Raw genomic sequence first — 22,596 nt, forward strand, 5'->3', positions numbered from 1 at the left:
GAAATGAAGGATTATCTACGTATGGACCAAATATTAAACGAATACTTCGCCTTCATTTTCAACAAGGATGATGAATGTAATAATAGGGTAATCCTATTGGAATCAGATATTCCTATGCAATACAATGGAAATAAAAAGGTACTGGAAAAGACCATATCCAAGGTGGAACTAAGATAGCTTGCTGTGACAAAACTGGGGAAACCAGGTAATCTCCACTCCCAGAATAACAACATGAAATTGCAACTCCAGTATCAAGAATTTTAAATAATTCTTTCAAATTGGAAATGGCATTCTATAGCTAAAGAACAATAAATATAGCAACCATATTGAAAAAGTAGACGAAAATGAGATCCAAACCCAACTATAAGTCTTCTACCTTGACCGTAATACTATGCAATGTCTTAGAACAGATTTTGAAGGAATGGGTAATTCAAGACATGGAGGTAAAAGGAAAATGGGGTAAAATGCAACATGGTTTTATCAAAGATATATAATGTTAGACTAATTTAATATACTTCTTTGACAGTATAACTGACTTGTTAGACAAAGGCAATGCAGCAGTTCTAAGCTATTTAGATACAGTGCCCCATAGTAAATTAATATTTAAAGAGGGAGAAGATGAAGACTAATATAAAAAAAAATCTAACATGGGTAAAGAGCTGGCTAAAAGCTTATTATGGATTATACTGAAAAGGTAAGTTATTAAAATGGAGGGAGGTTGCTACTGACATTCCTCTGGGATTGGTCTTGGAATGAAGATTGAGAGGGAAAGTGAAAAACTGTAGTAGTAACCTCTCAGTAGCCTGGTAATTTTTCATATCAACTGTTGTGATCTCTTTAGCCAGCTCCATTATTGTGCTAATCTCTATTTACTAAATTAACATATAGCATAATAAACACTTTACTAAAGTCCAGATAAGATTAGATCTACTGTATTTTCTACACCTAGAAAGTTAATATTTCATCAACAAAGACATCAGATTAGGTGCGTATGATCTTTTGGGAAATCCATTTTGGAATTTATTTCATTATTATTTCCTTCAAATTTGTTTTAAAGCCTTGTAAACCACCGTGATGAGAATTATGAATCCGGAGTTCACCAGATCATTTCCTCCTCCTTAACTTTGGGAACTACCGTATTTACCCAAATCCAAAATGACTTTGAATTTAAGACATCCACCAAATAATTAGATTCTATATATGGAAAAAATATAAATTTGTTATAATTTTCCATGTATATAATCTGCAGCCTCTACACCCTGTTTGCTCTCCACAGCCTCTGCCCACCTCCCCTCCCAGGAAAAAACCCTTTGTCTTGGATTCAAGTAAATATGCAATGTTTGCTATCCTCCAGTCATATGGTACCACTTGTAAGTTGACAAATTTATTCTAAATGCTTACTAGTGGACTTACAGTTTCACATTCCAATTGTTTGGGGCTAGAAAACAGAGACAGAGTATTCCATTAGGCTTCTGGGCATAACTAGATTATCTTTAATTTTGATACAGGGCTTACTGAGGACATCCCACATTCTTCATTCCTTCTACCCCTTGAATTTATAAAGAACATTTTATTATTTAATTTCTTCTGCAAAATATAACTAAAGCTAGATTTTTGGCTATTCTGATTTTACCCATATACCATTTGATCTTTGACGAAAAGGAACGTTAAGCTTTATCCACACGCGAGTCCCTTAGTGCTTAAATTTCGTTGAACTCATTAATTACTTGCCTACATTTCTCAAATGTTTCTTAAATATTTGACTCTTTGAAAATTAAAAATTTAGCTGTTTTTATTATATTTCTATTTAATTTAAATAGAATTAAATCAGGATCACTGATTTACAGGTTATTTTCTACAGCCGGCTCTTCAGTAAGTTCTCACTTCTCACCAAAATAAAGTCTAAAACTGCATCACCTCTTGTTAGTTCTATGACTACTACATGAAGAAAGCTGCAGCAGTTAAATGCATAAATAACCAGGACATACTATAAGTAGTTTTTGTTCTCCACTTTATGTCTATGAAATTAGTCACTTTAATGACACACTTTCTGGTACAATTTCTCTCTCTATATGTTACATTAATACTCAGCTATACAATGACATAAGGTAGGAGTATGACTTTTTAGTTCTTACTGAGGAATAAATGGACTGAGTTGTAGTTGCTGTAGGTAAAGTTTGGCAAGCAATGTCATATAAGTCTATGTTGCCACAGGATGTAAACATTCTATACAAGTCCATATTGTTATGCCCATACTTGACTTTATTGCCTTCAGTGACAACTGCAAGGACAAATATCTGTCCTTGGGAAAATTATAGTTTGTCAAGTCTTGTTGGGCTCACCTTTTTTTCAATTGTTCATATGTGTGTAGACACAGGTGCTATTCTTGTATGTGCCACTCTCACTGCCAGACTGTGAACACTTTCAGTGTTGTCAGGAGTCCAAATGGCAACACATATGGCTGTGCTCCGTTTAGCTCTGCCTCCTAGGGCACTGACAGGCGTGGAAAAAAAGAAAGAAAAAACCATGCTTTACCAGAAGCAGCATGCGTTACTTTGACCCAGTTCGACAGCGTCTATGTAGATTACCCAATCTTAAGCAGGGCTTTTTGGTGCTTTTAGCTAAAGCTGATTCAATCAGTTATTAGATAACAGCACCCAAAAAGTTGCACTGAAGTGCCTGATCCATTGTTTCCAAAAAGTGTTTATGAGCAAGATTTCAATTAAGGACTAAAGACAAAGTTTCAGGAGCATACAATATTTAGATCACCCTGGACAAAGCATTCACATCTACAAAGCCTTTACAGAAGGCCATAAAAAAGGAAAAAGATAATCTATTTCTTTTAACTGATTTTAATTCATAAATATGTTGCCATACATATGCTGGAGAAAATTCATTCTATAATCAAAAAGTGCTGAAATTTGGGAGGATATTTATCATACAAAACAAAGAGATTGAATCCCTGCTTTATGTGCAAAGCTGAACTCATCTTATGTCTTCATAACCAGGATCTCCATGGGTATAACCTATAATCTGTGACAAACTAAACCAAACCATTTGCATTCAGGACTCTACTGTCTCTTCAACTTTAAGTTCCCCATTAAGAGCAATCAAACTTTCCCCAAATTTGACTCATCTCACTGAATTCCTTTTCCCAGAAAAAGACAAGCTTGCTTGGTACAGAGTTTTATCTTCCATCTTCTATTGTCTCCATTAGTACCTATAGGCACCTATACATGTGCTTGACACCTGCTCTGATGCTTTCTAATTAGAAAGCATCAGAGCAGATTTGATTAATCTCACTTCATTAGTTGAATACATGAGACGCTGCAGGTGTCTAATTAAAATGCCTCCCCCTCGGCCCCAGAGCGCATGTAAAAATACCCTATGGTTGCATCCTAAAGGCCTAATCCTGTAACCTTTGCAAAGAACTTGCATGGCCCCAGAACAGGATTTCCACATAGGCACGACTTGTTGTATCAGACACTAAACAGGTAAGAGCAGAAGCCTTGATTCGCTAACCCTTCAATGAACTGTAGTACTTGTTACAGAAAAAAAATAGACATTAAGTAAAGCTTACCAAGAAACGTTAATACGGTATGGATGATGAATCCAAACAAAAAGTAGGGCTGACAGTAATAATGCTTCTCTGCAGAACTAACTAAACATTCCAAACTATAATATCTCACTTGACAAGTGGTTATAGACTCTGTATCTACTGGCTATGTTTAAAAAATGCATTCCTTTTTTGAGAGGAATTAGTTCTAAATTACTGCAAGATTAGGACATTTTTAATAGTCATTTGCTGTATTTAGAAGAGTCATTTTTATTATGAATTAATGCTGTAATATTTATGGTTCTAACTGTGTATGCTTTTTGTTAGTGTTAAAATGGCAAGCATCCCTACCTCAGAAAAAGGGCCTCCAAATAAACTAGCTGAGTCAGCTAAACTGAGCTATCCTTTATAAAGACAGCAGTATGTCAAGTAATTATGTGCTGTTTAGAGGAATTCAGAAATAATAAAACTAATGGAGGAGGTCTGTATTAAAAGTGAAAACAAGACTGCTTTAGGAATGGAAACAGGTGATGAAAGGTATATGTGAAATAAAAGAAAACAAATTACTATAATAAAAATTGCTTGACAGTTTTATACCTTATCCATAAAATGACCCTTTTAAACTTAATACTGTGTTTCTTAGGCTTTCTTTTCTCCTATTTTTGTCTGTTGTACAGGACCTATATTTTTTCACCTGTTTACTCACATGCTCACGTATACAACTCATGCAACATTGTTTAAAACAAATTCGTGGACAAAACCCTCCAACCACACAGGATCTCTCTTATACGCAGTCTTTGTTGGCTGATATGAGTGTGGTTTCACCAATATACATCTACAGAGTCATTGCTTAAAAACGACCCCCACAGTCGCACTTAATTTTCATATCTCTTTTTATTGTAGCTATCTTTCTTTGCAGAGGAGCCTTGTAAAATGTACCACAATGAGAAGATTATCACTGATCTTATCATCCTGTTTTCCAAGCTATCTGCAAAAGAATTACATTACTTTTTGATCTGTTTGAATACCTCAGAATAAGGGACATCCAGCATGTGATCACATGCAAACTCATTTTCTTGTTTTAAGATCTCACCACATTCAGTACTACATGCTTTGTGGGGGTCACTCTGGAGTGATGTCTCGATATATATTATGTTGGTCAAACATTCACATCAACTAACAAAGTACTGCATATCTTAGACAGTCTTTGTAGATGAAAGATTTGGTCCATGTATTGTTTTAAACACATTGCACAGTTTTGACAAACACTATTGTTTTATACTTTAGACACTGAAATACTACTAGATTCTTTGCAAAAATCCACATTTTTGACTCCTTCAGGTCACTTAGCTACCCTAAAGGATGGCTCTAAAATAGGGTGACCATATTTGGCCACAAGCGGTCCTGGATTTCATAGGCTGTCCTGATGGGCTAGTGAAAATTTAAACAAATGTCCTGGATTGGTGCCATCATTCCCAGCCTGGCTCCTCCTGAGCAGCAGCTGGAGGTGGGGTGGGCTGGGCACTGCTCCTCCTGCCTGGGCCAGGGATCAGCTGGGGTGGGGCAAGGGGAGAGCATGCTGTGAGCATGGACTGCTCACATGTGTGTTAAGCCATACGCAGTCCAGCAGAGTTGGGACCAGAGAGTGAATACCACAATGGGGCTTCCTGGGGCAGAGGGAGGGAAGGTGGTGTGGCTTGGATCCTTGCCCTGAGAAGAGCTGGGGGTCCTTTGCCCCGCCAACCACCTGGCTACAGGAGACCAGCACTTGGAGGGGGGTGGCTCCGGGCTCTGCCCTGGGATTGTAATTCAGGCTAGCTCCTTTCCATCTAGGCCCAGCTGCGGGGGGGCTGGAGCTTGGATCAGTGTTCTCCCTGCTACCACCAAGTGTGTGCATGCGTTGGCAGGGGAGGAAGACAAACTGGAGGGGGGGAGAGAGAGGGAGAAGTGAGTGGAGGATCACAGAGTCAAGTGAGGTGGGAAGGTTTATGGAGCAAGGAAGTGATGGGGGGAGCAATGGGAGGAGAGAGGAGGCAGGAGAGGGAGAAAAAGTGAGTGGGGGCACGAGGAGAGAGGTGTGGGAAAAGGAGATAAAGGGGGAGGAAGACAGTTGGGAATTGGGCAGGATATAGACGGGGTTTGATGGAGGCAAGATGAGGCTGCCTAGGTTCAGCCTCTTGCTGCCATGTGTCGGGGAACAGGGCCCCAAGGTCACGGCGGGTTGAGGGTGGCGTTGGAACTGGACAGGTGGGATTTGCGGCGATGAGTCTGAGTGGTACGGGACACGCATATGGTTTCAAATAAGTTGGATTTATTCACTTATGCTTTGGTTGCGTAGGCAAAGCTGCTTTCTTCGTTACAAAAACACAAATGGTAATGAACAACAAAGGGGTCGGTTGGCCCACGGGGTTCACGAGCAAGCCCTCGCATTCTACCCCGAAGGATAGGGGCAGCTGCCCACTCGCTAGTCCCAGGGCTGGTCAACAGCTCATTAACGGGATGAACGAATAATGAAAAACAAAACTGTAACTCATTGAGTTGTCGTGACACCAGTCCAAGTGGACAACGAAGAGATGGTCATAGCCAAAGCCGAGATCGAAGCTGGGTGTGACGAGATGAAACCATAATCAAGCTGAGATGGGTCGAGCAGAATCGTAGTCAGAATCAAAAGTCTAATCCATCCAGTAACCGTGAGATCAAATCAAAGAACAATCGTAAACCGAATGCAGCAAGGTAGGAGACCAGTAGGCTGGTAGGCCCTCCTGGAGAGCAGTCCCTGCCGTCGCAGCTTCTGCTTCCAGGTGGTATCTCTCCTGACAGGACAGTCCCTGACAAGTCAGCCTCTGTCTGTCAGTTGAGCGGGTCTCTCCCCCCAAGGGAGGGGTTCACCAACCTTTTATAGTAGCCCCGTAGCCAATCAGGCTGCTTTCCTTCAAGAAATTTCTGGAGCGATGACCTCATGCTCCTGTTGTTACTGAGCATGCGTCTGTGAGGAAAGTAGGTCAGTGATGACTGACAGGTCCCGAGGTCACTCAGGGGGCACATGCTGGGTGAGCCCTGGAATTTTCTACTCATAGAGTTGATATGCGCATGTCAGTTCCAGCTCTTCTGTGTTGTCAGCATACAACCATAAACTTTACCATGACACCATGATGATCAATCAGCTGCACAAAGTATGGAGCCAATACAGCAGCCTGTATCTAGAGCAGCTGCACACACACTGACACAGACACATGCACACAGACAATGCACTCACACTTCCTGTGGAACAGATCAACTTTCTCCTTGCTTGGCAGTAGCCTCCAACTCAGCCCTCCTCCTCCTCTTCCTCCTCCTCAACTCTTGCCCAACAAAGCCCCAGCCACCTGCTGTCTTGGCTTTGCTCACCCCATTTCCCTGTGGGCAGTCCCCAACCCCATCCTCCTGCTGCTGGACAGTGGGGAGGTGGGGCAGCATGGTAAACCGGGGGGAGGGGGAAAGGGGGCAAAGTTCAAGACTTTCTTAAAAATAATATGGTCACTCTATCTATAACCAGCTTCAGGGTAACATGATTGATCTGGCACTGCTAGAATGATGAATGCTGAGGTATACAGCAGGAAGATTAAGGGGTTGGGTAGAGGAGGGATGAAAGTTTTGAGAAGTACAAGAAACAGAATTGAATTTTAATAAATCTACTCTCTATCGGGGGGGGGGGGGACAGCAAAGTCTGGTTCATGGGCAAGATCCAGCTGGCAGTGGACTCCATTTCCCAGAAGCCCCTACCAGCATGGCTGAGGCTGGTCTCCATGGAAACCCCAGTCACAGCTGCGCTGTAACAGCATGAGGTTGGGGTTGCCATGAAGGCTGGCCCAAGCCATGCTGGCAGGGTGTGCGGCAGGACAGGCAGCTGCTCTGGACCTTGCAGCGAGGGCAGCTTGGTCGGGGCCAGGGCAGAGCCATGATCTGCAGACTGCACACTCCAGGCAGGGTATGCAGGCAGTGGATTGCAGCTCTGCCCCAGCTCCTTGCAGCAGTGACAGAGTGGTCTCGAGCCGGGGCATAGCCGCAATCCGCTGCCTGTGCAAGCTGCAGATTGTGGCTCTGCCCTGGCCCTGACCAAGCTGCCCCTGCTGCAAGATCCCAGCAGCTCTAGAGCAGCCCCTTGCCTTGTCTTGCTGCACGCCCTGCAGATCATTTCACTAGAAAAACAAATCAATTCTTGTGGTCTATTCAGCAGTGATGAGGCCTCACCTGGAATACTGTGTCCCCTATTTCACAAAGGATGTGGACAGTTTGGAAAGAATCCATGGGAGAAGGGAAAAATGATTAAAGGCCTGGGAAATGTGACTTAGGAGTAAAGGTTGAAAGAACTGGAATTACTGAGTCTGGAAAAGATTGAAAGCGAATTTGAATACAATCTTTAAACACCTGAAGGACTATTACAATGAGGATGGAGATAGCTTTTTCTTTGTGGACATAACGGGCAGGCCTAGGAGCAATGACTTCGATCTTGCAGCAGAAGAAATAAGGCTGGAGATTAGGAAGAACTTTCTCACCATGAGGGTGGTACAGCATTGGAACAGGCTACCTAGAAAGGTTGTAGAATCTCCTTCTGGGAAATTTTCAAAAACAGGTTAAAAAGGCACTTAAACAGATGAGATCTTGCCTTCAAGGGGGCTGGACTAGATGACTTCGTGTGGTCTCTTCCAGCCCTACTTCTTATAATCCCGTGATCCTAAATTTAGGTAAAGAATTTTTTTAAATCATTTTCCCATAAGCACATTTTGATATAATATTTTTAAAGTGAACCACAATTAATGATCATATAGTAATCATTCTTTTCAAAACAATATGCATAGAAAGTGATTGTTCACTTAATGTATTTTTATTTTTCTGTACGTTTATTTTTATTGAGAAAGGTCTTTAATATATTGTCATAAATATAAATGCTGTTTTAAATGGTCGTGTTCAGGTATCTCCCTAGGGGATGCAATTTATACAACGAAGAAGTATTTGTATGCATTGCAATCATTACAGTAATTGAACCTCTGAGCAGACAGTGTTAATGTGTGTTGGTATGCATTTTCCATCAAGACTCAAGAAACAAAGTTCGATTTGGAACTATAAAATCAGGAGAATCGTGGCTGCAAGATTTTCATCAAATCATATTGACTCAAATATAATGTTTAAATATATTTAGTAGGTAATGATCTGTATCAAGATCTAGTCACTACTAGCATGCTATAGGACAATGGAACCTAATTAGTTGCCCACAGATGACCAGCAAGTCACTAAAAATAACAGCACTTGGAACTCTGTAGTTTACTCAAGTACAAAGAACTAAAAAGCACTGCTGAATGTGTACATCTATTAAAAAGACATTAAACCCCAATCTACCAAAAGATGAAAGTCATGCTATTGCTGGACCAGTGATTCTCAACCTTTTTAGGCTCAAGACACCTTTCAGAAAATGCCAGCTTCTAGCTTTCACTCAGTATTTTGACTATGGAAAAATAACAGAGCAATTCTATTGTAGCAAAGATCTCAGAAAGACCAGTGTTGTTTCTTCGTGTTTTCTCTTGGTCAGTGAAGTTCTTTGTGCAGAAGCGTGCCATCAATGCATTGTCTGCACTGCTGGTGTTGGTGCAATCAGTGTGCTTTCTCGGAAACTTCCATGTTACGTAAAGGACTGACTACAAAGCTCAGTTTGGTTGTAAAGACTCAGGTTTATTTATCTAGACAGCACCTACTTGCTAACATGTTGGCCTGTTAGCCCTCGATAATGCTGGTAAGGCATATGTACAACTTGCAATTGCTTCATCTCCTAGGCCTAGTATAAAGTGCTAAACATTTCCAGTCCTACTTGTAGGATTGATCGAGCAGTTCTGCTTATATCACGGAATTTACATAAAGATCAACACCTCCAATCTGCAGGTGTTTTAGACTCTATAGCACTGTCCTTATCATTTAACCTTAATATCAACTTTAACACACTGCTGTCTGTCTCAAGTCTCCTGGTGGTATTAAGTTCACCTTAACAATCACCTTAAATACTCTGTTTTGGTCAATGCTCTGAGCAAAACCTTTATGAGAGTGGTATATGCATTGAACAGTGCTTTTATTAATACCCCAGTGAGTCCTACAATCACAACAGGTGAAAATATTTTTGACATTATGAATTCTTATTTAATACCCCTGGATTTATTTTGTGAACTGGGCTGTTGAATGTACACCTAATGAAGTTAATATTGAATGGCACCCCACCCTGCACTTAGCACAGTTTTATGAAAAGAATCTTGCAGCATCCCAAGGTACCATAGCACCCTCGTTAAAAATCAACATATTAGATCAATCTTTGAGACTCAATGAAGCTTTGAAACAAAGCAAGTTACAACACTTGCTCCCATGGCAATAAATCAGTTGTAATAAACAATAAATATTTCCTTATCCTTCAGGACCCTGAAAACATCTTTGACAGTCCTATTCCTCAGCACTTAAGAAGAGGTCTACTTTATGGGGAATACAATATATGGCACGCGAGGCAAGAGGGCTGGCCCTGCAGTGTGGCGTTCACTTCTACAAAAAGTGAGACAGCAAACCTCACCACTTTTCAACTCAAACATAGCATTCCCTTTTACCCCTGCCCAGTGGCAATGCATAGGGGGTGCACGGAGATGCATGTGCCCCCTCTGAGAATGCTGGTGCACCTCCTGACAGGCTGCACTCCTCATTTAGGTAACGGGCAAGGGAGGAAGGCGGGAGCGCTGGTTCCCCTTCTGCGAGCGCCAGCCAGGGAGTGCCTGGATGAAGTGGGGGGGACACACCCCACCCCCAGTCGCTGACTGGTCACTGGGGGGGGGACATGCCCCCCTGACTAAGGTGGCACCAGTCGCCCATGCCCCTGCCCTCTCATCATGCAATACACAACGCTGTTTATATATAAGCCTTAGTCTGTCTGTCTGTCCGTAATGCTTTATTCATATTGTTGTTGGTTGTCTCAGCAGCCAATCATAATGCTTACTGAAACAAACAATCAGAAGGAAATGGAAGGCCAATATATATAGGTAGCAGTTGAACACAATGTTTTATTGATATATTTACAATTTTAAAGCTATTTGGAAGCCTACTAGTACCTCAATCACTATAATAAAATACATTCTAAATACCTATAGGTTTTGGTATTTGATTTTGGGTTTATCATGGAAAATCAGAGCTCCCCCTGCCCCCTTTGCTCATTATGACATAGGTCCAGCTGTGGCTGTGCCCCTGCTCCCTGCTCCCCCCCGCTTTATGGTACTGAGCAGCCCTGATATGTCGGTGCCCTGCCCAAGCCACTGCCCCTTACTCCTGACCCACATCCCCCCAAGCCCTGATGGTACCCCTCATTTCCCACCCACAGTGCTCTGGTCCTGCTGGTGCTCCTCATATCCCACCCACAGCCCCCTGGCCCTGCTGGTGCTCCTCACTCCCCACCTGCAGCCCCTTGCTACCCCCAGCCCTGCTGGAGGGGGCCCCCAGTTGCTAGGACTATGGGGCCAGAGACCCAGGTCCACAGCCCCCTGTCCCTTGCATCAGCACCCTCCCCTACAGCTGCGGCCAGTGGAAGGTGGTGGCTGCTGTGGTCTGCGCAGAGCCTGGCTCCCCAACCTGAAAAGGTAGCATGGCTGGAGTGGAGCCCATGAGGGGTGGTGGGTGCAGGCTGACCACTGCAGGCTTGGGGCTCCCTGCTACACTTCCCCCAGGGCCTCCATGGCCCAGATGATGCGACTTGGCACAACAGGGCAGAGTGGGGCAGGGCAGGGAAGCTCAGTGCCTCTGCCACAAGCCCCGTGTTGCCACGGTGAGGTGTATCCTACCCACCTGGCAGCAGTGGGTGTGTGGGGGGAGTCCCTTCACTCATCCAGGCACTCCCACTCCCTGGGTGGCACTGCCACCTTCCCCCCCTGCCCATTGCCTAAGTAGGGAGTGCAGCCTGTCGGGGTGCACCAGCATTCTGCAAGGTGCCCCCTGTTGCTGCCGGGTGGGCAGGGGGCACCTCGCCACAGTGGCACAGGGCTTGAGGCAGCAGAACAAGTGTCCCTGCCCCACTTTGCCCTGCTGGGTCCTGCCCTCTAGGCCGCGGAGTCTCCGGGGGAGGGCGGCAGGGTTGGGAGCCCCAAGCCCACAGTGGGCAGCCCGCACCCACCCCTGCCCCATGTACAAATCTGGGGGGCACATACCCCCTATTTCCCCCTGGGAGTCTGTGCAGACAAGCCACCTGTGGCTCCGTCCTACTCCCCGCACAAGCCCTGCAGCCAAACATGGCCTTGGGCCCTAAGCCCCACACACCACCCCAGCTGAACAGCAACCCCAGACCCAGCTCAATTCCCTCCCCTACGGGGGCATCAATCCCCCCCCAGACTTACCTGTGGGGAGCTGCGGGAGCTGCTCTCCAGGCTGACTGGTGGTCAGGTGCGTGTATGAGCACACACATGCACATAGCACCCTGCCTGACTGCTCCCCTCCCAGCCCCTTGCAGGCTGGAACTCTGCCAGCCTGCAACGGGAAACACACTGTTTCCCAAATTTTCCTCCTTTAAAGGAGAAAATCAGGGATTTTCTCTTTAAAATGAGAAAATCCAAGTTTTACCATGTTTTTCTGTGCTGAACGGAAAAGCCAGATCCCTGGTAATCATCATCTATAAAATACTCAAATCCAGTATGAAAAGTATTTTATAGCACTTTTCAAATCCTTAGAAAGCACTCAGCCAGCAGGCAAGTGCATAACATTTCTTTGAGGCAAACAGTAAAATTCTTTTACGGCAAGAATACTTGGGGATAGGGAGGTTAAGTGAATTGCCTAAACTCACAGGGCGCATCCACACATGCAAGCACTTGTGCTTGCAGCAGCTCGGATAGAAGCAGTGCAACTTTGAGCTGGGGCTTTTTGCTTCAGCGCACATGCTTGGACATGCACTTTGTTGTGGAGCCAATTGTGCCACTTGGGGCAAAATAACCCTGCCTGGCTCCTCCCAGATCTGCAGCCAGGGGGAGCCAGAGCCCAGGGCCAGCACCTGTGCTGTCCCCAGCAGTATAAAAAGCTGCCCTGTCCTGGCCCCATCCATACCAAAAGCGGCCCTGGCAAGTAGCTCAGGGCTACTTGCTTTCAGGATCTTCTGGGGCCCGGCCACTTGGTACCTGGGGACACTACCCCTTGTGTCAGCTGGACTGCTGAAGCAGCATCCCAAATCCATTTTTAAAAACACCCCAAAATCCATGTTTTTCCACAATTAAAACAAAAGACCACTCTATACACATACATATACATATATATAGAGAGAGAGAGCGAGAGAGAGAGCGCGCACGCGGTCAGTTGGGCAACGCTTTATTGGTATATTTACAATGTTAAAGCAATGTGGAAGCCTACCAGTGTCTCCACCATCGTGATAAAATAAATTCTAAAAACCTATATGTGTTGATGTGTATTTTTGGTTTTCTTCACACATGATGGGTGTGTGATGGGGGGATGTGGTGTTTGCAGGAAGGGGGTGGGAAGAGGTGTGGGGGAATGTGGGTGTGCGTGTGGAGGGATGTGGGTTGGTGTGGGAAGGTGTGGGGCGATTGCTGGGGGGACTGTGGGTGTGGGGGACCTTGTGGCAGGGTCACTCAGGAGGGGTGGGTTCCCTGGCCCCCACAGGGTGCAGCCCCCCCCCCAGCACATGGAATGCTGTCCCCCCCCTGGGGCCCTAGCTCCCCCTGGAGGGCCATAGCCCCTATCCGTCACAGGGCCAAAGGCACCCTGGAGGGCCACAGCCCCTCCGCCTAGGGTCTCAGCTCCCCCTGGAGGGCCACAGCCCCCCTGCGCAGGGTCCCAGCTCTCCCTGGAAGGCTACAGACCCCCTGCCCAGCCTCTCAGGCACCCTGGAGGGCCACAGCCCCCCTGCTCAAGGCGCATAGCTTAACTTTAGCAGCAGCAGCGGGAGTGGGGCACTTTGAGCCATGGCAGCAGGACCTGGTGCAGCACGCAGGGACCATGCACCGGGCCCAGCCAGGTCTTGCCAGCCCTGGGGCTTCTCTGCCAGCTGACAGGGCCGGACCATGGTGACAGGACCTGGAGCAGGATGCGGAGGCTGCATGCTGGGCCCAGCTGGGTCCTGGGGGCTCTCTGCTGCCCAGCCAGGCTGGGTCATGGGGGCAGGACCCAGTGAGGCAATTGAGGACCGCGTGCTGGGCCCAGATGCCCTGACCTGACGCAGCATGTGGGGATCGTGTGCCAGGCCCAGGCAGGTCCTGCCATGCTTGGGGCCTCTCTGCTGCCTGGCCAGGCCATTCCTATTGTGGCAAGACCTGACCCGGCACGCAGGGACCACCAGCTCTGGGGCTGCTCCCGCCGGCTAGGTAGCATAGGGGCCCCAAGGGCAGCAGGACCTGGCTGGGCCTGGCATGTGAGGACCACGTGCCATGCTGGGTCCTGACACCAAGGGCCCAGCTCAGCTGGGTGGCAGAGGGGACCCAGGGCCAGCAGGACCCGCTGCACTGGGTCCTGCCTCTGCCCTGCTGTGCCTGCAGGGGAGTGGTGCATGGCGAGTCCTGTGCCAGCCCCGTGTGGCTCGCTAGTCCAGCTTTGCACTGGAGGGGGTCACACAGCTCCAGCGTGACCCGCTCCAGTGCAAAGCTGGACTAGCAAGCCATGCGGAGCTGGGCCGGGTCCATACCCCCTGCAGCCCTGGGGACATCCCCCCCGCCACTCTCCAATCCCTCCCACATCCCCCTGCCATCCCTCACCCACCCACCCACTCATGAACTTCCCCACTTACCTTGGACAGCGCCATTGGCCGAGGCAGCAGGAGAACGAAAGAGACGGTCTGGCTGACACCAGAGTGTCTCTTTCGGAGGACTGACTCCCTGGTACGGTCTGCGACCATGCCTTGCTCTGCTCTTCTGCAGAGTGGTGTTTTTCTTGCCCCTCCTCAAAGAAGTTTGAGATAGGGCAAGAGACACGTGCGTGCTCGTCTGGATGCGCCCACAGTGAGCAAACTGGCAGTATAGAATACAGTCTAAAGCTCTCTTTTCTAAGTGCCAAACAATGCATTTCTAAAACTTATGGAGAGATAAACCATAACTTTCATTTTCTGTACCTATGGATTAGGCTCAGAAAAACATGTATGGTAATGTTTGTGCTAAAACAGGACTCTTACCTCACGATGATTTAGAAGTCTTTCCAAATCTGATGCCATCTGATTCTTGACATGCAGCAAAGCTGTCTTTTCTTTATTTAAAATACTGGTGGAAAGGGGATAGAAAATGCATTAATAACAATGCAGCAATGGATAATCTCTTTTAATCTTGCATTCTGATTAAAACTTGCATTTTCTGAAACAAAATCTTGAAACTGACAGTCTAGAGAAAGTCATACAGTTGTGAAACAGATCATGAAATCAGGAGGCAATCTAAAATGGAAACAACTTAAAACATTATAAATTGAATGGAATGTTTAGATCAGGGGAGTCCAATTTTTTTGAATGTGGGGCCAGATCATGAACTTTTTATCACCCAGTGGGCTGGCGAGCCATATTCAAAGACCTCACAGGAAGTGGTATCACATCAGGAAGCGATGTCACGTGACCTTTGACACCAGTGAAGTTGCAGGAAGTGACAATGAAATGGGTCTAACCAGTTCAGAACTCTCCCTCTATAGCATCCACCTCCGCCACTGTTCGGGAGAGGATACTGAACTAGATGGACCATGGGGCTGACCAAGCATGGCACTTTTTATGCTCTTATGTTCAGATGTGCTTATGTTCTTTGGCTGAGCTTCCAAACTATGGCTGAGATTTGCAAAAGGGGGTAGATAGGCACGTTACAAAGTTGTCATAAAAGATTTGGAGCCGTCTAAATCCCATTCATTTTAATGGAAGTTGACCTTTTGACTCAGCTTTGAAAATCTCAACCCAAGGTGCCATCCAAATAAGTAAAAATATATTTTGCATTTCTATGCAGTGCATCTATGTGGGGCTCTCCAAGCATTTTACAAACATTAAATGAACCTCAGGATGAGCCCAGCCGGAGCAGCACGCCACTTTTCCTGGCCAGTGCTGACCCACCCGGGTCTGTCCCCTCTGGAGCAGTATGCGACCGAAGCCGGGTTCCCACATGTTGCTGGGGATGGCAGGAGCCCGGCCGAGTCTGCACTGGCTGGCCGAAGTGGCAGTGGTGCTGTGTGCTCCTCGGAACAGGACGAGCCCAGCCGGACTGGCAGGGGTGCAGCTGCATTTTCCCACTACCTGCGCTGGCCAGACGTGACTCTGCCGCCACTTTTGCTGGCCGGTGCCAACCTGGCCAGGCTTCTCCCGTCCCCAGCAGCACATGGGAAGCCAGTTTCAGCTGTGTGCTGCTCCGGATGGGACAGACCCGCCTGGGTCTGCACCAGCCAGCAGAGGCGGTGGCAGAGCTGTGTGCTGCTCAGGACTGACCAGCGCAGGTGGGGGGAAAGTGCAGCTGAGCCCCTGCTGGGCTCATCTTGTCCTGAGCGGCACATGGCTACTTCTCTTCCCACATGCACCGCAACGGCAACATCAAGCTGACGCGGTGCGTGTGGGAACCTTGTCCCTTCCCCAGCCCTTCAGCAGCCATTAGGAAGCACCGTTGCAGCACTGCAGGCCTCAGAAAATGGCTTGGCGGGCCGCATGTTAGATAAGCCTGGTTTAGATTATAGCACATCAGTTGTTTAATGCTCAGAACATTAATTTCCACAAAGACCAGTAAATTTCATTGTTCTTACAAAAAATTTGGCCACAGAAATACAGGCTTTCTTTGATTAGTAGCAACATGGCCCTTGAACCAGATATTTCTTTAAGCATTGATTAGATCAGTGGCTATTGGCTGTGTTTTACTATTCTCAGTTCTTAAAAGGCTGTCATAAATTCTCTAGAAATGGCCTGCACATTCATACTGCTTAAACTGTGCTTTTATACATTTACTCTTGTTTAAACAATTTTCAATAATACATGCTTAATTTGTTAGGATTTTTATACTGTGTTTTTTTTAATACATACTAAAGCTGCTGCTCTCAGTGGCATTCCTGTATGCAAGTCTTGCAACACTATATTTGAACTTTTCTTGGATTCATGCATTCCTTTAGCTCCTAAATGTCTTGGAATTGGGGAGCTACAAATGTGTATCACATGGTAGATTAAAATTGAACACTTATCTAGCCTTTTGCAAGAAATATTTGCCACTAAATGGCATTAGCAACTGGTAGTAGCATCTTTCACCCTTAATACCAATTTGAGTAATGAACATATATGGAAAACACCTGAACTCATGTCAAAAGGGAAAACACCAAAACATACTTTATAAATTCTAACAAGCTACCATGTATTTGACATGCATCTCAATTAATACATAGGTAACATTTATGTCCTTGCTGACAGACATTGATTTCTATGATTTTAGGCAGCAATGTTATTGGTACCATTTCAGATACTGGATTAGGCACTCAAGTGACTGGTTTCTAGGGTCTACATTAACCACAGAAAGCAACATAAGTCTCTCCATTGACTTCAATGGGCATTGGATTAGGACTGCAACAAACCTCTGACTATGGTTATTATATATATTTCATAGATTTCACAGACATTAGAGCTGGAAGGGACCTCAGAAGATCATCAATTCCAGCCCCCTGCCCCAGGGGCAGGAAGTCAGCTGGGGTCATAGGATCCCAGCAAGATAAGCATTCAATTTGCTCTTGAAGGTGTTCAATGAAAGTGCTTGAACCACCCCCGATGGCAGGCTGTTCCAGACCTTGGGAGCTTGGACAGTAAAGAAATACTTCCTTATGTCCAGCCTGAAATGGTATTGCAGTAGTTTATAACCATTCAACCTTGTCATCCCTTTGGGTGCTCTGGTGAACAAAGGTTCCCCCAGGTACTGGTGGTCACCCCAATAAACTTATAGGTGGCCATCAGATCACCCCTGTGCCTGCGCTTTTCCAGACTAAACAGCCCCATGGCTCTAAGCCTGTCATCGTAAGGTCTGTTTTCCTGACTTCTGATCACGCGCATGGCTCTTCTCTGCACCCTCTCAAGCTTCTCCACATCCTTTTTGAATTGTGGGGCCCAAAACTGGACGCAGTACTCCAGCTGCGGCCTCACCAAGGCTGAGTACAAGGGGAGAATGATGTCCTGGGATTTGCTTGCGAAGCATCTATGGATGCACGCCAGCGGTTTGCTCGCTTTACTAGCCGCAGCATCGAATTGAAGGCTCATGTTCATCTTGTGGTCAATCATGACCCCCAAGTCTCTTTCTTTCGTAGTGCTAGCCAGTGTAGCACTGCTGAACCTATAAGGATGCTGCAGGGTTTTTTTCCCCCAAGGTGGAGAACCTTGCATTTTTCAGCATTAAACATCATTAGGTTCTCATCTGCCCATTTGCTGAGCCTGTCCAGGTCAGCCTGGATCACCTCCCTGTCTCCTGGTGTGGATGCTTTGCCCCAAAGTTTGGTGTCATTGGCGAACTTGGCCAGTCCGCTTCTGACTCCAATGTCCACATCATTATTGAAGATGTTGAACAATATGGGTCCAAGGACAGAGACGTGGGGGATCCCACTAGTCACAGGGCACCATGATGATTGACTTCCATCAATTACCACCCTCTAGGTCCGACCATGGAGCCAATTCCCCAGCCAGCGGATCATGGTGGACCCAAGGCCACAATTGGCCAGTTTCGCCAAGTGGTGATCATGGGATACCAGATCAAAGGCTTTTTTGAAGTCAAGATATATGACATCAATCTCTTCTCCCTTGTCCAGGTAATAGGTCACCTGGTCATAGAAGGAAATGAGATTGGTCAAGCAAGACCTACCTGCAACAAACCCGTGCTGGCTATCCTTTAGGATGTTGGTGTCGGCCAGTACATTAAAGATGGTCTCTTTAATAAACTTTTCTAAGACCTTCCCCGGTACAGAGGTCAGGCTGATGGGCCTATAGTTTGCCGGATCCACTTTCCTCCGTTTCTTAAAGATAGGCACTACATTGGCCTTCTTCCAGTCTTTGGGCATAACACCAGAGCTCCAGGAGTTCTCAAAGATCCATGCCAGAGGCTGGGCTATGATGTGCGCCAGCTCCTTATATTGGCCATCCACTTAAATTATTATTGTAAAGAGGTGAAACTAGAAATATTGCAGGATTAAACATAACTACTGCCTCACAGAGTGCCATCTGGGAAAAGAAACACTGGTGGTACAGAGGAGGCAGTGAGTTGAACCATCTAGGATCCCCAAAAGTATGTAAGAAAACATTTTAAAAAATGCTCAAAAATGTTTATTGAGCCATTTCATTTAATGTTCTGCAAATTCCTGGTAAAAAATTTCAAAAGTTCCTTGTGATTTTAGGTGATCAATATGAGACATCTTATGGGGTTTTATTTTTAGAAGATAGAATGTCATGATTTACAGAGATTCAGACCCTTTAAAAAAGTCTGAACTTGAGATGTTGGCTCGTTTTTTAAGCTTCCCTTAATGTACTACAAAACTGATAGCTTCCATTTGTTAATATTATGAAATACAAGATAACGTAAATTTAAGATAATCCAATACGCACTAACTACATCCTGGTATACTATTTGCTATACATTCTTTATTGCCCATCAGTTTAGCTTTAGAAAAATATTGTTCCTTTCAGAGTGTAATGTTTTCCAAACTGCTCTTTGGACAGGATCTATGCCTTTCTCAGTGGTGTATACACATAACATCTGTGAGAGGCAAGGATTTCTTAGGGTGATGTCTTTTCCTGGATGCACTATGTAGTAGGGATTGAGTTAGGCATGCTTTTGAATGTAAGACATTCTTTGTCAGGCCTGTACGACATCTAGCATAATAGGGTCCCTATCTGGGTATTATAACATTACTAAAACAAACATGACCACCAGCATCTATGCACTGAAATTTAAAATTGTGTAGGTAGACATGTTGCATATAAGAACATTTGCAAAACAACAGGTATGTAGATAGACAAGTATCTATTTTGACTTTTCCTAGCAAGAGCTGAACATACAAATTTTACAGACTTGTTTTTACTCTGTTTTTTCTTTAAGCTTTCCAGTGTCACTATTACTCACACATAGGGACTTACTTAAATCATGGTGAGACTAAACAATTTTTGTGGGTTGGTCACAGCATAAAGAGCAAATTTTTCAGATGCTTCCTGGATGTGCTCGGCTGGCCCCAGCCCTCAGCACTGATTAGAGAGGCCCCAGAGGGGGGAGGATGGATGAGGGCATGGCTGCCATGTTCTATGCTGCCCTTTGTGCCACCCTGCCTGCTGGCACCTTTCTTCTGCCTTGTCCCCCTGTAGACTAGCCTGCAGCAGTGAGGATTGCTGGCTCCCACTGGGGAGCCAGCATTATTTTTTTATTTAGTTTGTTAAAGTTGTTGTCACAGACAATCCAGATTTTCTGTGATTTCTGCAGAGTTGTGAATTGAGTAGACCCCTACTCATATACCTTATTGCCATATGCATTTGACATTCTTCTGAGTTAAATTAACTATTTTCATGTTTGATCTTTTTTCAAAACTAACAATAAACTTTGTTTACTTTAGTCTCTTCCATGGCTGCATTGCTCATGTTACTCTGTATACACATATCTGTAATTTTGTGACATGATTTAGACTATGGTCAGATCAGGTGTCCTCTAGTTAATGGCTCCTCTCTAGTTAATGTCTATCTGCCTGTTAGAACAGCTCTGGCTTTGTGTGTCTAATAAACAGAGAAGCTGCAAAGACAAGGTGAAGGAGATTAAATATCTCCCTGACACCCATGATGTGTACTGTTTTTTCAATGCCATCAAAGCCATCTACAGTAAGAATACTCAGGGACCAACACCCCTAAGATGTAAGGATGGAGGAGACCTGATCAAGGAAAGGGGAGCCATCAATGCCTGCTGGAAGGAACATTTTGAACACCTCAATTGAGACCGCTGTTGACAAGAGTGTTTTCAACTCCATGTCAACCTCAGCCTTGAATTATCAACACGGAGACCTTGTTGACCCTGATAAAAAACTGCAAATTCTCTGACAACCCCCCTCAAATCTGTGATTAAAATTAAAGGACCCCCACAGCCTCCCTCAGCCCTGCTGCTGCCCCTCACTCCCCCGAACCCTGCTTGTGTCCTTCACTTCCCCAGCAGCCCCCCAGCCCCACACATGCAGGCAGAGACACAGACACCACCCTCCCCCCAGCATATAGGTGTGTTTGGGAGGATGGGGTGGGACAAGTGAAAAGGAAGGAGTTGGGGGAGGGCAGATCAAGAAGGTGGGGGAATGTGTCTCTGTGCCACTCCCAGAAGCAGGGCCAGAGAGGTGAGGGCAGTGGTACTCCTCTGTGGGCCACACACAGAGAAGGAGAGGGGCACATCAGGGGCCGCTGGCTCCATGCGGCACACCACAGAGCCTCCCCACCTCAGTTTGGTCTGTGCCCACTCCCAGGAGCAGGGCCAGGGGCACGAGGGCAGTGGTGCCCCTCTACAGGCTACACATGCCTGCCCAGCTGGGGGGAAGGGGAGCCATGTGCATGGCAGACACCCTCATGCCACCACCACACTGCTGCTCGCATGGCCGTGGGCAAGCAGTGTGGGGAGCAGCGGTCCTGTGGTGGTGGTGGCCGCCATGTGCAAGTGGCAGTGTGGTGGCACGATGGCAGCTGCCACCATGCCGGTTGTCCATGGCTGGCTGCGGTGCAGCACAGTAGTGTGATAGCAGCCTGTGTGTGTGAGCCCCCCTTCCCCTGGCTGGGTGGGTGTGTGGAGCCCGCAGAGGGGCACCGCTGTCTTCGTGTCCTCTCTGTCCCTACTCCTGGGAGTAGGCACAGACCGAGCTGAGGTGCGGGGCAGGGAGGCACCATGGTGTGCTGTGTGTGGCTGGCGACACTTGGCGCACCCCTTCCTGGGTAAGAAACAATGGGAATGCACCAGAGGAGATGATGCCACCATGCCCTGCTCCATCCGTGCTCGCCCAGGCTGAGGGAGGGGGAGGTGTTGGGGAAAGTTGATGAGCACTCCAGTCTTCCCCCATGTCTGCCAGACAGACCTGCCATTTTGCCAATCCCTGGTTTAAGTAAGATATCAAGCGGCACAACTGACATGATCTTCACAGCTCACCAGCTGCAGGAAAAATGCCAGGAACATCATAAACCTCTCTCCATGGCTTTCTTTTGAGAGGCCAAAGCCTTCAACTCTGTCAGCCAAGAAGCACTGAAGGGGTTCCTTCTGACACATGGATGCCCACTGAAATTAATCATTGTTCGCTGCCTGCTCCATGACAGTATGCGAATAGTGGTTCTCAGTAACGCAACTACCAGCGATCCCTTTGAAATTAAGATGGGAGTTCAGCAAGGTTGTGTCATCGCTCCAACTCTTCTCAATATTCCTTAACCACAATGATACACTTGATCACCAGCAAGCTTCCAGTCAGAATGGAGCTAAATTACCAAATGGATGGTGAGCTGTTTAATTTTAGCTAACTCTACAACAAAACCAAGACCACCTTGACCTCAATCATTGAGTTCTAGTATGCTGATGATGTTGTAGTCTGTGTTCACTCAGAGACAAACCTTCAGACAATTGGCAACAACTTTACTGAGTCATACAAGAAAATGGGACTGACACTTAACATTCAGAAAACTAAGGTACTCCATCAACAAGCTCTTAAGGAGCAGTCCCCAGCTCTGGTAATTCAGATTGACAGTGAGACTCTGGGAGAACACTGATCATTTCCTGTGCCTCAGAAGCCATCTCTCACAAACAGCTGACATTGATGAAGAAATCCAACTTCTCCTCAAATGTGCAAGTACAGCCTTCGGAGGCCTGAGGAAATAGGTGTTTGAAGACTGCAATATCAGAACCAAAACCAAGCTCATGGTTTATCAAGCAGTTCTGATCCCCACCATACTATACAGAGCTGAGACATGGATAACATGTAGGAGACACCTCAAATTGTTGGAGAAGTACCATCAATGCTGCCTGTGGAAGATCCTTTGAATTCAGTGGGAACAGATGCATCAAAATTAGTGTTCTGTTACAAGCAAACAC

General features: G+C 46.1%; 1 protein-coding gene across 2 annotated transcripts in view; it reads right to left on the reverse strand.

The window, feature by feature from the left end:
• The window catches only part of PIBF1 (progesterone immunomodulatory binding factor 1), a 190,503-nt gene that overhangs the window by 23,646 nt on the left and 144,261 nt on the right, over positions 1-22,596 (reverse strand). For both annotated transcript variants that reach the window (XM_090024439.1, XM_090024430.1), the window contains exon 16: positions 14,712-14,796. In XM_090024439.1, coding sequence (XP_089880565.1) covers positions 14,712-14,796 — 85 coding nt within the window. The remainder of the gene's footprint in view (positions 1-14,711; positions 14,797-22,596) is intronic.

Source organism: Crocodylus siamensis, chromosome 1, assembly GCF_052110815.1.
Source record: "Crocodylus siamensis isolate JL-2025a chromosome 1, ASM5211081v1, whole genome shotgun sequence".
In the NCBI taxonomy this organism is placed as follows: Eukaryota; Metazoa; Chordata; order Crocodylia; family Crocodylidae; genus Crocodylus; species Crocodylus siamensis.